General features: G+C 40.6%; 1 protein-coding gene across 5 annotated transcripts in view; it reads left to right on the top strand.

Moving 5' to 3' along the window:
* PRELID2 (PRELI domain containing 2) overlaps window positions 1-15,500 on the top strand; it is a 66,172-nt gene extending 50,672 nt beyond the window's left edge. For all 5 annotated transcript variants that reach the window (XR_002782127.1, XR_002782126.1, XM_023534905.1 and 2 more), the window contains 2 exons: window positions 10,137-10,206; window positions 14,145-15,500. Coding sequence is in view for 3 of the 5 variants with exons in the window: in XM_023534905.1 (XP_023390673.1) it covers window positions 10,137-10,196 (60 nt within the window). In the remaining 2 variants the exon portion in view is untranslated. The remainder of the gene's footprint in view (window positions 1-10,136; window positions 10,207-14,144) is intronic.
* Window positions 15,501-15,544: the final 44 nt, after the last annotated feature.

The following is a 15,544-nucleotide window of genomic DNA, read 5'->3' as shown; positions in this document are numbered from 1 at the left end:
ATCCTCTACTGTATCCTTTAATAAACTGGTAAACAGTAAGGAAATGTTTCCCTGAGTTCTGTGAGCCACTCTAGCAAGTTAGTCAAACCCAAGGAGGGGGCCGTTGGAATCTCCAATCTATAGTGAGTTGGTCAGAAGTCCAGGGGATAACCCGTGCTTGTGACAGCGTCTGCAGTCTCTGCATGTGTTGGGTGGGAGGGGGCGGTCTTGTGGGATTGAGCCCTTAACCTGTAGGATCTGCTGATATCTTTGGGTAAATAGTGTCAAAATTGCTTATTGTTTGGGGGAAACCCCCCACACATTTGGTGATCAGCAGTGTCAGAAATGAAATGTTTTGTGTGAATAATAAAGGAGGCTCACAGGGAAGAAACAAACACACATAGGGAACAGTTGTTTTTTTCTCTACACAGGTGGAAAACTGAGTTTTTCCATTTTACTTCACTTTCCCCTTATCAGTTTATTACGGGGCTGGGAATTTTGAAGAGCATTTGTGTCTGTAAGCACTACAAGGTATTTTTTCCCTTTGCAAATGACTAAATCTTAAAAACAGCAGAAGGTTTATCTTTAGACTGCTATTTGTATATAGAGGTTTTATTTTTTAGTCTTTCGCATGTGGCTTTTGTTCTGGTTGTTAAGTTGTGATGTTAAAAGCTTAGAATTTTTTAAAAAGCGTCACTTCTTCAACTCACCGTGGACTTAAAGGTTCCAGCACCCCACAGGTAGCATGAAGGATGCGGAGTGCGGGCGAGCCCTCGTATTCACGTTGCTGATGTTCACGACAGTACTCCAGCCCCCTGATACCTTGCTCACCCTCCCCCGGTTTTGTCCCGAAGAAACGATGATCATACTGAGCACTGCAAGCCTTTTTGTGGGAAGTAAAGGGCTCTCCAGGTTGGCGTTTGACAATCAACCAAGAAATTCTAATTGGCAGATACTGTGTTGAAAGAAAAATGCTTCTTGTGCATGTTCATCTTGCTGCTGCTTCAGAGTGCGTGAGGGAGCTTCTCATATCAGTAGAAAATGAAGTGCATTTGGAGAATGTGGGGAGGTATTCAAGAGCCACAAGTGGTTCAGTCTCACCCTGCTTCCCCTAAAATATAAAATTAAGACCACCCAGATGTAGATGGAATTAACTTTGGAATGGCAGAAAGGACTATCTGTGTTTCAGGTGACATGCCATTTTTTGGTAATTCGAGATGAGAACTATATAAACAAACATACCTTTTTAAAGGAGGTGGTGTCTGACGGCCCAGAGTCACCAAAACCTGAGTGTGAATTCTGGATTCTACATTTGCTAGCTGGATATTTTTGATCAAGTTTCTTAACCTACCTGAGTCTTATTTTCCTCATGTCACTGACTCATACGTTGGGTGTGAGATTAAATAAGACAAGGCATATAATATGCTCAGCACAGCTTGGTAGGGGCCTCAGCCTCTCAATAATGAGTTGTTTTTTCTGGGCCTGGGACTCTTAATTCTGTGTCTGTTGCTGATGACCCCGTGACTTAGGGAAAGCTGGGTTCTGAGTTGTCAGACAGAAGTAGTAACCCTTCGAGGTGATGTGAAGAACACGTAAAATATGCTTTGCAAAATATGAACAAGCACAAAGTGAGCCCTTGCTGACATTTCCTCTAGGTCATTGGTTACCAACTGAATGAGAGGTGGGTACCTTGCTGTGGGAGTCCCATTGTGAGAGGCCTCTAGTTGGATCAAGTCCATAAGGAAATCACTGGCCACTTTTGGAGCCATAGGGAGAATAGAAAGTAATAGTTAGCCAGAGTCTGTTGTGTGTCAGTAGCTTTATATGTTGCTTCACTGAATCCTCAGAGCCATCCTGCAAGAATGTTCTCTTCCCTACACCTGGTTTACAGGCACAGAAACAAATTCGGTGAGGCAGGTACTCATTGTGGAAAGAGTTGGAGAAATCCAGGTTTCAATTCCAGTTGGGCCACTTACTAGCTATGTGGGCACCGAGCCCGTCATTCACCTCTCTGAGGCCCAGTTTCTTTACCTGGTAGTAATGAGAGTGAAAGTATCTTAACTCAGAACTATTGAGGGAGTTAAATGAGATGAGGTAGGTAAAGCCCCTGGCATGTAGGAAGCTCATGATAAATTATCATTCACTTCAGTTTGTTGAGATTTGGTGGGATGGGTTTTTGACCGAAAGAGGGCTTTGGAAAGTTGTATTTTGTTCATTGGAAACCTCAGATTTGAAGACACAGCAGACTGGCCCTACATGTAAAGAGGATCACTGACTTATAAAACTTAATGAATCTGGGGGGAGGAGAAGGGTAGCAATAAAATACAAAAGGAGAATTATTTGGGCATCTCTGGGATTTATTTATTGTCTGGACATTAGTTGCATTTATTTATTCTCTTAGAGACAATTTATTGATGAAATATATAAGCAAGCTCCTAATCATTTTATCTCTCAGAATAGGCAGGAAACAGGGGACATTACGGCTGAGCTGAAATTTGGTAAATTGTGAAAAAACAGTTGATAAAGGGAATTGATAGGAACTTTCTTAGTTTTTAGTTTGTTAGTCAAGAGTACAAGAGTTGGTACTGGGCTTTTTTTGGTGCTGGGTACTGAGGCAGTACCACTTCAATGTAAGAAAATTGTCTTATAATTAGGACTGACACAGATGGAATAAAGAGTAGAAAGCCTCCCATCAGTGGAGGTTTCTAAGCAGGTAGGAATGATCAACGAAATGTCATGGATGGGATGTGGCACTGGGCAGGAGGCTGGCCTTGACTAGTGAATAAGCCATATTTTGCATGAAGTCCAATCCAGGAAAAATTAAATTATGTACCGGTCACATTTTTAAAAATTAAAAATGAAAGTAGACTAATTGAGTCCTATTAGGGGTGGGGGGATTAACCTTGTAAAATAGAAAAAACACCAATGACTAAATGCCTATTAGCCACTAAAATGTTCATGTCAGGTCAGGGTTTATTTGAAAACTGGCAATATGGAAATGGCTGTGTAATTTTGCATTCTGATATTTTTCAATCTTATATCCTAGGACATCTATCTAAATCGGACAGGCCACTTTCAGCTCTTTGCTAAGAGTTTCTTATCTGGACTGAAAAATATAATGTACTTTCTAATTTTTAGATTTTATTATTTTGGGGTATATTCTTTTCCATTACAAATTGAGATTAAATATTCTTAAGGAGAGAGGAAGCTTTATAATGTGAAACAAAGACATCTGAATTATTGTATCAGTTTAATGTTCTGCAGTTACACGTAAGTATTTTAGATTACTTATCAAAATAAAAATGAATCTTACTCAACAGTTTATTAGCCACCTGGGAAAATTAGATTGAAGTCATACATTCTATCAGGATATTCCTATTTGAAAAGCATTGCATTTAAATTTGTAGATGTGATTAAATATTGATTCACATATTAAGAATCATGACATTTAGTTTGGGAGCAGGACTAAGATCTGATTTATCAGGCTTTTTGAACATAGTCAATAGGGAAAGGAAGAAAAGCTCTTGCTATGTATTCAACATTATAATAGGTGTTTTCACATAGACTGAAATCTCATTTAAAACTCCCTTCCCCCAGTGTTGAGAGTCTCTGGATCCCGGACTCTCAGGCCTGATTGCCTCTGGTCAAATTGAAGCCTTGCTTTCTTAGTGATTGTGTGGTTTTGGTCTGGATGCTTAATTTCTCTGAGCCTCAGTTCTCATCCAGAAAAAGATAAGAATCCTCTAAAGCAGACAGGAGGGTAAAATAAACTAGTGCAGGGCACGTGCTCAGCACAGTCATCACACAGTATGTGTCAGTGAATTTTAACTATTATTGTTCAGTGTTATCCCAATTTCATAGATGCAGAACCCCTCCATATAAAAGAGTTGGATGGCATCAGATTAAAAGGTACTTTACTGTGGCAAAGGATCTCTTCCTGGGGAAGCTTTGAGCAGTGTTTCCCTTACCTTTTGATGTAAAAACTGGATGCAGATTCCTTCTTCCCCTCTCTCCCTCCTTTCATGATGATGCTCAGTGGCCAGGTCGCTCTCCATCTCACGGAGCTTACATTCTGTAGGGGTGGGGGGAGTGTGACAGTACAAAATATTTAAAACGCAGGACAATTGTTTATAGCAATGAATGCTACAGAGACAGTAAGATCGGGCTATGTGATCCAGACTGGCCTAACTCGGGTATCCAGAGGAGTCTCTGAGGAGATGAGTTGAGATCTGAATGTTGCCAGGAGCTGGCTGGCCACTGGGAGATCTAGGTATGTTCCTGCTGGAGGGCACAGAGGGAACAGTGAGTGAAAAAGAAAGGAACCAAGCACCTCCTATGAAGAGAAGACAGATCTGTGTTTCTATAGAGAGGGGAGGAAAGAGTGAAGGGAGCTGCGGTTGAAGTAGGCTGGAAGCAGATCATACAGAGTCTTATAGACGTGATAAAGAGTGTGGATTGTATTATAAGAGCAATGGGACATTATTGGAGGCTCAAAGCAGGGGAGTGACATATTCTACCTTTTATTCATATGTTGTGATTCTACATAAAATAAATGAAAAGATTTGAAGAAAGTTTTATGTAAACCACCTTAAAAAATTAGACTCAAAAAGGAAATGAAGCTTTTAAAGTAAACTTGATGCAAAACTTTTTATCAAAAGATGAGTGGTTTTATGATACAAATGTTAGCATCCAAACTTATCCCACTTTCTAAACTCCTCCTGGCTAACCCAGATTCTTCAGGGCCCATTTTAAGTCTCACGCTGCTGTCAGTTCTTTCCACATCATTCCCTTGAATTTTCATACTTTAGTCTTTCCTTGTTTTGTTCTTTGATTCCCTATGGCAACCCATCTTATTCTGACCTTCCAACCATACTTAGAAGAATGCTAACTACTGGGCAGATTGCACTGTAATTCCCAAATTCACATTTATCAACTTGGCATTCAAAAGCAGTCAGTTCATCAGTCTTATAATCCATCAACTTTGTGCACCTATCGTGTGCCAAATTCTGCACTAGACAGTAAGGATTCAAAAATAAGTAACTTCTCTTCCCTGCCTCTGAGCACCTTATCATCTAATGTGGTAGACTTGTAAGCTGATGCTTGATTGGTTGACTGATAGATTCATTCATTCATTCTGTAGACATTTTACTGCATGCCTTCTACGTACCAGGCATTGCTCTTCTAGAGGATACATCTTGAATGAGATCGCCACGGTCCTCAGCCTTAAAAGAGATTTAGATGAAAAACAACTAGTTACCTTCTGAGTATTTACTAGAAGTTAGGTACTGTGTTAACCAGATTAGGCATCTTTTAAACTAATTCTTAGGACAACTAATGGAAATTGTTATTTCCATTAGAAGATGAGGCAGTTGCAGATTAGAGAATGTTAAGCCAAATGCCCAAGGTTTCATGACTAGCTTGGACTTGACCCTAAATCTCTCAAATTTATTTGCATAATTAAAGTGCCATTTGTGGCAATACAGGGATGTGTTATGTGCTGTCATCTCTTTCAGGAAAGAGCAGAGCTAAGGTGAGAGTAAGGGTGTGTGTGCAGGGTGGAGAATGGGGTGGGCGGAAAGGTTGGAAGTGAAGTCTCATCTCCTGCTACATCCAGTCCACTTTCCCGTCCTTCAGGAAGACAGTTGCTTAACTGCACGCGCACTGTCGTTCCCACCCTCACACCTTTTCTTCGGCCTCCCCGTGCTTGTTCTTTCCCTTCGTCTTTGTTTGTCACACTCAGGACCAGACTTTGGGTCCGACTCAGATCTCTTCTCTACCAGTGGCTTCTGCAAGTCCTCCCTTCCCGCAAGATTAAGTCTCTACTTTCCTTCTTCCGTTGAACTTTTTTCTTTTAACCCGTTTCCCATTTGCCCCGAGAATCCTTGCCGGCGGCACTTAAAACTGCAGCGTTTACTCAGAGATAACTCGTGGATCACAGTCCTAACCTCACCCCCCAAATTCGCCATGAAATATCTCGCTTTTATTATTATATTCGCATTGCTCTAGTGTATCGATAGTCTTTGGAAACAAATGATATGATTCTATTTATAGCATTTTAGTTTCAGTAGTGGTATTTGCATTTACAAAATCTAGTAATTCTCGATCTCTGGAAATGTCAAATCCTAGAAAATGTAGCATTCCTACGCGTGATGTTAACACCGTTCTCGAATTGTTATTAGCCGAAGAGTCATTTGATGAATCCGATTTCTGTATACATTTCTGTTACATTAGGATTAGAGACAGGTTCTGTTTAGAAATAACTCCAAGAACAGTTTTTATATTTTATTTTCACATTGGAAAACCAGTCGGATTTGCTTCAGCCTCAAAGAGCATGTTTATGTAAAATTAAATTAACACTGGCAGCAAGCTGCATTTTTTTTTTTTTTTCCTAAACCAGAACTGGGTTGAACAGAGTAGCTCAGAGGCTGTCTTGCCTTTTAGTTTTTTCGCATGCCTCTATTTCCTCCCAAGACACCAGTGACCCCTTGAGTAGAGGCTTCATATCTTCTGTGCATCCTTGTTTCTCACAGCATCAGTGTGCATTCCCTTACATACAAGGACCCCGATACCGTTGATGGTACCTACTCTAAAACCATGACCTGCAAGAAAGCATTATTTCCAGTGGATGTCTTTAACACCGATCTTTTCCATCATGATAATTAAGCGAGCAATTCTCTTTTATTCAGAGTGCCCCATAGATGTGTCTTTTGAGGACTGCTTTGTAATTCTTATAAGGTATAATATTACTCTCTTTGGAGCCTCCTAGGTAAATCAGAGCTGCTCAAGGAAGCATTATTTTGATAACAAAAGTAAATGTATACTATCTGGATCTGGCTACCTTTAGTTCTAACTTATTCCGCCTTCCCTTCAGACAAGCTTTTCATTTTCCATAATAATCGGCTATCAGAGACTCTTAGAGTGGGGAATTTGTGAAGTGTTTTGTTTCTGGAAGGCTCGGCTTCTTTGTGGGGATGCATTTGGCCAGCAGAGCTCTGGAGTTAGGGAAATGAGACTGAAGAGCTCATTTACCTGTCTGTCGGCAAGTAGAGAAAGATAGCCTTGTAAGAGAGAGAGAGAAAAAAAAATCCTCAGAGGGGAAAGAAATAATAAAATCAAGCTGGTTTATGGTTTGTTGGTCCAAAAAGCTTTTAAGCCATATCTATAAAGGTGGATCCACTTAATGTTTGTTCTGCATTTCGGGCATCATTGTGTGATAAGTGGTATAAATTTAGCCCCTTTAAGCCTGATCTCCTGGAGGTTGAGTTTTAAGCGCTGGAACTTTGTTTGAAAGGACTATATCGATTGGGCTTTGATTGGTTCTTCTTTACCAAACAGATACTAAATAATGGTTTGGCCTTCCTGTTAGTGCTTTTTTTTTTTTTCTTAAATTCACTGTCCAGGTCTCTCTCTCTGCCCCCATTCTCCCACCTTCTATATCTAGCTGTTCTGCTTAAAAAGACCGAAGTGGTATGAGAGAGGGAGAAAAAGGGAAATCATCTGTCACATGTGAACGTAATTGATTCAATAAATAACGTCTTTCAATTCTCAAGGCACACCTGAGAGTCTTCACTTACGTCAATTAGTGTTCAGCTCAGTAAGCAGTGGGTTCCTAATTTAGACAAATGGGGAGATTTCACCAGTGCTTACTTCCTAGCAAGCAGTGTGCTTTTCTGGCTTTAAAGACATAACATCTAGATTTACGTGCCTCCTCTGCAAAAAGAAGCTTGAAACGGGATTAACATGGCAGTTTTTAATCTTCCTGAAAATAGAAGGAGGGCATTTAAGTGTTGTCTAGGAGTTTGTTGAAACCACAACAAAAAGTGAAACTGGGGAAAGAAATCCACTAGACTGTAACCTAGATGAGGGCAGGGATTTTATCTCGTTTGCTCACCCTTTAATCTCCTGTGTACGTGGCGCACAGTAAATATTTGTTGGCTGGATCTGTTGTCGAGTGAATGAGAGCAGAAACGGGCACAGTTCTGGTCTTAGATTGAATTTCGTGCCACTCGTTGTTTTACCCCTCCCCGCTCTCCTTTTCCCCCTAATTCTTTAAAAGGTGGGTAGCTCTAAGAAGTACAGGTATATACCATAGCTTCACACAAGGTTAAGGAGAACCATTTCATCAATCCCCAGACTGGCAGAGTTGGAAGGCATCTTGGAAGTGGTGTCAAGCTGCCATTTATTTACAAATTGTGCTTTAGAACCCCATGAGATATATTATAAATCTACAGATTTCAGGCCCCAGCACTGGAAGTTCTGATTGAGTCAGTCTGGATAGGGCTTGGGAATCTGTATTTGTTTTTGTGAGTTCCTAGCAATTCTGATATACAGCTTGGTGTGGAAAGCACCATCCAGTCAGCCTTGCAATCCCATGAGCTCTCTGGTCTTAAGTTACTTCTTAGTAAAAGTGACTAGCATAAGGCACCCAGGAGAATACTGGCAGAGATGTGACCCAGATCTTTTACTCCAACGACAGCGTGCCTGGTCCTACAGTTTGCTGCTTTGGTTCAACCAACAATTATAATTCATGCTTCTTGGCATTCTGTCAAGATCCTTTAAGTAATACTTCTTCCTTCCAAGACAGTGACAGCATTTGTGGTGATGTCCACCGAGAATCTGAAGGGCCTTCTGAACATTCAAGGACACATAACGTTTTTTTTCAGTGCACTTTAGTACTGGATACATGTTACTGTCTTCTCTGGAGATGCATCCTTCTCCCGTGGCGCGGAACAAACCCAAGGAGGAAGTCCCTTCCTTTCTCTTGTAGGCCCATTCAGTGTTTCTCAGCACCTCCTGATCGTGAGAATCATCTGGGCGCTCGTTACTTGAGTCCCATTAAATCAAAGTGTTCCTGCGAGGGGCGTGAGAGCCTGCATTTTAAGTTAGCTTCGACAGTGATTATTCTCTCTAAACACTTTCTGGTCCCTGAGCACCGTGTGTCCCATGCCCCCTGGATCCAGCTTCGACTTCCTTAAGACCCTAGTTCATAATGACATCATATTTTTGTCTTTGCATCTGAAGGTTTATCCTCTGGTCTGCAGAACTTGTCCTTGAAGGAGGAAAGGGGGAATGTCTGTTTTCCTCTTTTCTCCAGGGTAGGATTTGACTGGCCTGGGTGAATGGGTAGACAGCTTAAAATGTACGGTTAGCAGAGTGAACATCTTGAGAAGGTTGAGGGGTGGCCTCTGAAACCAGAGTAGCATGCTTCCGATCTTTCCCTGGCTTTATTACTTAATAGCTGGACACCTTGGGCAAATTAACTACACCTCTTTGAGTTTCTGTTTCCTCATCAGAAAGTGCTTAGGCAGGGTTTTGTGTGTATTAAACAAGGTGCCCTAAGTCGATGTGTGGACACACTCAGACCGAGATCTGCGTGCAGAGCGTCACAGGAGAGGATGCTCAGGAACAGCCCTTGTGATGCAGCAAGGGGAGCAGGGTTAGGTAGCAGGTGACATTGAACTTCGACGCAACAGTGATGAAGGTCTCCACTGACCCTGTGGGGAGCTGGAGATTGCGATGCCCCTCAGAGTTGTCCTGAATTGAGGGAGGCGGCCAGGCATTTAGACCTCTGTACTCCAACAGTCACTGGATGTGGGCTGCTCCTGGAGAGAGGACATAGCCTCAGGTAGGGCAGCTTCCTTTGGCTGAGGGTAGCCGTGTGCTAGCAGCAGCCAACAGTGCTGGTGGATGAGGGGGAAGGAGTAAGTGCCTGTGTCTCAGAGGGGATCTCATCAGTGCACCTGGCACCCGCTACCTAGGCTAACACACATGAAACCTTAGCAGCGGGTGTAGCACAATCGTCGGTGTTCAATAAATATTAGCTGTCACCATTATTATTCCAGCTCTGGCAATGCCACTTCATAGCCGGGCCACTTTCAAGAAGTTACTTAACTTCTGTTGGACTGTTTTCTTATGTTTAAGATTGAGATCCTAAACTCTGCCTACTTCCCTGAGTAGTTCTGAGGACATGTGGAGACAATGTATGTGAAATCGATGAGTAGCATATTATAAAAATGTAAGGTGTGACTATGAGCCTACTTTTCTGAAGTGAATATATGGCCATGACTTGGAGTCCTTGAAGGGGAAAGGTTGTGATAAATGTAAAAGCACTTGTCCGTGAAATACGGCATTTTGATTTTTCTTTCTTCTCTCTATAGGGAATTAGAATAATGGAGATGCTGCTAAAGGAACAGTGTGGTGCCCCCTCAGCTGAATAAAGAACTGTCAGTGAGTACCAGAAGCCAAATCAGAATTATTTACTCAGGCCGTGTTTTCATGCTTATAAGCCTGGTGTTACGCATCTGCTTCCCTGGGCTATTCATGCTGTACATTTCCCGGTTATATGCACAGGGGACTGTTTCACAGGTGTTTCGTTATCTGCTCTGTACCTTTATTTACTTGGTTCTTTGATTTTCAGAGCAGTTTTTGTACTATGTGCTGAGTTGCAACTGCATTCAAATTGTTTAAACTGCTCAGCACAATCCCACATGATTGCATCCCTCAAGGTGGCATAGAGTCCTAGAGACTGCAGCTCAGGAATCCTGAAGCTTAATTTTATTGTTCTGAGAACAATGGAAGGAGGGGTTTAAAGCTGTATTTGGAGCAGGGAGGAAAACCAGAAAGGGTATGTTGACTGGCCAGTGAAATAAATGTATTTTAGCAGATATACTAGCACATATACTCCTAGTATGTTATAGCACATATACTAGGCACATATACTCACAGAATATACTAGCACATATATTCCACAAAATGGAAGAAAGACAGCATTTGTGCAGGGGTTCATGCCACTTCTAGTTTAGGGCAAATGATGTAGGGATAACAGATAGCAGGGGATTTCAGAATTACTTAAATTTTTTTCCTTAAGTTTTTGTTATCTACATCAAGGAGAATGGTCTTCATAGTAGAAAAGGCAGAACAAAGTTATTTAAGAGAGAATTCATAAAGTAAATGAATATAGTGGATTTGCATCTTGTCAAATTTATTGGATATTTAACATCCGAGAAAAGGTAAGCCGGTTAAGTACAGCAAGCATTGTTTTGGGTAATGCAGAATTACCTCAAATTTCCTTTTGTTGGCTTAAAACTATAGTACACATGGTTTTGTATAAGCAACCTGGTACTCTAATTGTGATATATGATGAAGTTTGAGCACAAGTAACCCAAGTAGAAGCAAAAGAAATATTTATATGCAAGTACTTCAGCATTCAAAGCATGCTGGTCATACCTCTGAGTGAGAATTTGAGAATTATAAAAGTGTTTCTGCTTGTTTGTGAGTTTGACCCCATTCTAATTAATGCTAAGCCTCTGTATATTTCATATGTACTAATGGATTTATTTATTACCGGAAAGGGGAAATGAGATAATTTCATTTAGCTCAGGCATGGTGTATGGCAGGTGCTCAAAAAATGTTGGAAAGGAATTTAAGTATTGCATGCTCCTACATCCACTCTGCTCTTTGAAAAGTTGTGGAGAAGAACTTGGCCACATCTCCTTGTTTTTCCAGGCTCACTAAGCACCTCCAGTGTTTGCACACTTGGGCACAATTCCATCTTACCCTGGAGAGTGAGATCTTGAGTCAGCTCCACGTTAAATAAGAAAATAAGGAGACGCCACATACGTGGGGAGACTATATATTGGTTTTCAACCTTTAAGTTAGGGATTTTGAAACTTCAGTGAGCTTCAGCATAATCCGGATGATTTGTTAAACACAGGTTGCTGTGTCCCACCCCTAGAATTTCTGATTGAGTAGGTCTAGGTGGAGCCCAAGAATTTGTGTTTCTAACTAGATCCCATGTGATGCTTCTGCTGTTGGTCCAGGGACCACACTTTGGGAACCATTGCTTTAAATGAGTCTCATCTCTGAGTGAAGACAGAGTACATGCAAGGGCACCAAGAAAGCTATTACCTGCTGTTTGAAATTGTTGTCACGTATTCTATCGACTTTAGGTTAATCAGAGGGATGATTTTGTATGGCTTTCCTTTGATTTTAGTGTCTCAGCCTCTTCTTGCTTGTCTTTTTTTTTTGCCCTCTGATTGAATGTTGACAGGCTCCACACTGGAGCAAAGACAACCGAAAGAAAGGAGACACGACTCACACCAACTTATGTTTTAAATCACCAGCTTGTGTTTCTGATTTAAACTGTTACTAGTGAAAATGAGGAAATTAAACAAGCATTATTATATTGTCTTAAATTACCCATGTTCTTGTTTTGTTGTTTGTTTGTCTTGAGAGCTAAACCGTTAATTCTAGGCTTTGTGTTGTTTCTAAAAAGCAACTTATTCTCCTCTCTTATGTGACATGGTCGAGGTCTGGATACTACCAGGAATTTAGTGCAGAACAGTTGCATTTAATGCATTTAATGCAGTGGAGTTCCTGAAGGATTTATAGAATCCAAACTCTCACAATTTATGACTAGTTTTCTCTAAGAAACCAATGTAAAGTAAGGAGCGTATACCACATAAATCTGCAATTACTGTAAATTAGAGGCTATTGCTGAGGCTTTAAGCTTTTTTTCAAAATCAGCTTCATTGCAGTGTTATCTGTGTGTAATTATATTGACCAATTTTAAGTATACACTTTGGTGTGTTTTGACAGATGTATACAGCTATGTAAGCATCACCAAAACATGATATAGAACTTTTTGAGGCCTTGATGTTGCTGCTGTGTTGTTGCCAACTTATGCTTCCAAAGTTTATTCTATTTTCTTGTCTATTTTTACAAAGTTTTTGCAAGCTTGAAGTGTGCCTGTTTTAATAGAACTTTTTATTTTCTCAAAATTTGCTCTGTAGAAAATGAGAGAATGGTTGGACAACAAATGGGAGAACTGCCATTTTTGCGAGCAGTAAAATGCTACATTAAAAGAAAGGGGTCGGAGAATTAGCGCTCTAGCTAGAGCAGGGATCGGCCAACTGTAGCCTGCAGACCAAGTCCAGCTTGCTGTCTGCTTTTGTAAATAAAGTTTTATTGGAAGACAGCTATGCTCCCTGGCTGTGTTCTGACTATGGCAGTGGAGTGAATAGTGGTGACACACATCTTACAGACTACAAAGCCTAAAATATTTACTGTTTAATTCTTTAAGAAAAAGTTTTCTGTCCTGGATTAGAGCAGACCCTCTCCTAAATTAACATCAGGGCCCCTTGTAGTAGTGGTTTGGCCTTTTTAATCTAGCATTTGATCACATCTTATCTCTATTCCAAAAGTTAATAGTGTGACAAGTTTATTTTCTCTGCATCAGCTCTACCATCACCACTTGGGTGATGTTATTTTAAGACATAAAAAAGCATTACAATGATCACAACAAAGAAGTTAAAATACCAGCAAGAGTGACCATTAAAATTGCTCATAAACTTCGAAAGTATGTGCATAATGGAGTGGAAATGTAGGCATTTTGTTTAGCAGATAAAGTATCACTGTGGTGTGGCAGTGGTATAGATGCTCTGGACAATGTATTCAGTTTGTCAGCTTTGGATTTTTGTAATTCTTACTTTTAAAAAAGCGTTCTGAGGGGTTTGCACAAATGTGTGTAAGGAAACATTATTTAATATTTCTATATCACAACCACATTTCAACTTGGCATGATTTAAATTCATATAGAATGTGACCACGTTGCGTATGGTATTTTGCCTTAAACCTATGCCCCAGAACTTTCTGGCCTGTGTATGCAAGTGGGCGTTTGACAGTTAGAAAGCTTAGAAGGTGATTTTGTCATGAGCAAAACTGGAGGTGCATAAATCTCACTAACCAATATGCTTGTGGTGCTGCTGCTGACACGTCCATTGGTTAGATATTTGATTTCCTGTCATTTTTGAATAAAACAAATAGCCCTGACATGTGTTTGTTCTTGCTGCCGGCAATTGGGAGGCTGCTTGGTGAGGCTGGATAGCATAGCAGAGTTTTTTCACATCAGAATGATTAAGACCTCAGTTTCAGCTATATCTTAACTCCCCTTTGAAATTGCTCCTTTAGGTAGCTGGACTTGATAAAATGAGGTGCTTGCTTTGCTCATAGATGATTAAGAGTGAGAAATGCAGTTTCGTCAAGAATTTTCCATAGCGATAGAACTCAAGTAACCCTTAAGAGTTGCTGCAGAAATGAGGACAAATAAGTATTGATTGGTGAGACATGTTTATGAGGTGATAAAGCCTGTTTGCTTTCTCTTGCAGGGAGGCTGTGCTGTGTCTACTTTTGCTCGAGAATCACTTCTTGGACATAACACATCAAAGACACAGTTTTTGAAATACGGGTTTTATGGATGCGGCATCGGTGTCGGCACCTTAAAGAGGAGGAGACCTTCCTGCCAGAACATGAAATGATACACTCTCCTCGGACCCAGTGTCAAATAGCAGCACTCGTTGGCTGAGACTTTCTAGTTGGATTTTTATGGCACAGTCTCTTTACGATTTTACAAGGAAAGGGAAAACCCGGAGAAGGTGATGTCGCCCTTCTTCAAGGCATCCTGCTGATTGCCTGGTGATGGTATCAAGGCAGCTGAGGACGGGCCTGGAGAGCGGTGCTTGTGCCTTCATGTGACCTGCAAAATCGCTCTTAGGATTCATGAGCAGATTCTGGGACAAATAAAGGAGTCAAACCAGATACCTGATTAACAGGTGGCCTGGGACAGATAGGAATGTACCAGACCTAAGTTGCAGCTAAGCCGTATTGGTAATACTTTTTAAGATACTTAGGAATCAGGAACATTTGATTTCTACCCATAAGTACTATATAATTGCCATCAGTATAGCTTTTATAATGTAATGTGTGGACTGTGGTTTGGTCATGTGAGAAAACATGGGCTAGAGAGTGGGAAGGCAGGTTATAAGCGCGGCTCCTGCTAACTCGTTCTGAGATATGCAGCAGATCATAACCTCTGTTTTCCACTGGGCAAATGGGGATAATCGGGCATGGATCTTTCTACCGGTAGGTTGTGATGATTTTAAACAGGGTGTAGTTTAGTATGGGAAACCTAGGTTTTGGATCAAACAGATAGACTTGGGTTTGAATCTAAGCACTGCCATTTACCAGCTCACCGATACAGAATTTTAAATCTTTCCAAAGCTCATTTTTTCAAGTCTGTAAAATGGAATGGTAGAATTAACTTCGTGAGGTTGTTGGACCGATTTTGGATCATGTATATATAAAGAGCCTAGCATTCCTGATGATAGTAGAAGTCCAGTAAATAGAAGCCATTATTATTATGTGAAACCATTTTGAAAACGTATTTTTTGAATGTAACATAAGGTAGTATTGCTATTTGAAAATTAGATGACAGCAGTTTGCATTTCCCATGATCGGAAGCCAAAATGTAAATGCATGCTAGCTAACAGAGAGCTTGAAGAGAGACAATAATTTGGAGTTCATCTTAAGATAAAATTTGGGCCATTACTGGAAAATCTTAGAGAATTTTATTTTTAATATTTGTAAAAATTTCCACTTAGTGCATTGATGAATTTCAAAGCAATTGTATTGTATTTTATTTTTTTAATACAAGCATGCCACTGTGAGCCTCTTATTGTATTTGAGCTATTTGTGCTGCCTAACTTTTGTCTCTTGGGATAATTTCTTC

The sequence above is a fragment of the Pteropus vampyrus genome, unplaced genomic scaffold (genome assembly GCF_000151845.1).
Source record: "Pteropus vampyrus isolate Shadow unplaced genomic scaffold, Pvam_2.0 Scaffold134, whole genome shotgun sequence".
Taxonomy (NCBI): Eukaryota; Metazoa; Chordata; class Mammalia; order Chiroptera; family Pteropodidae; genus Pteropus; species Pteropus vampyrus.
This window is presented reverse-complemented; position numbering and strand designations above follow the sequence as displayed.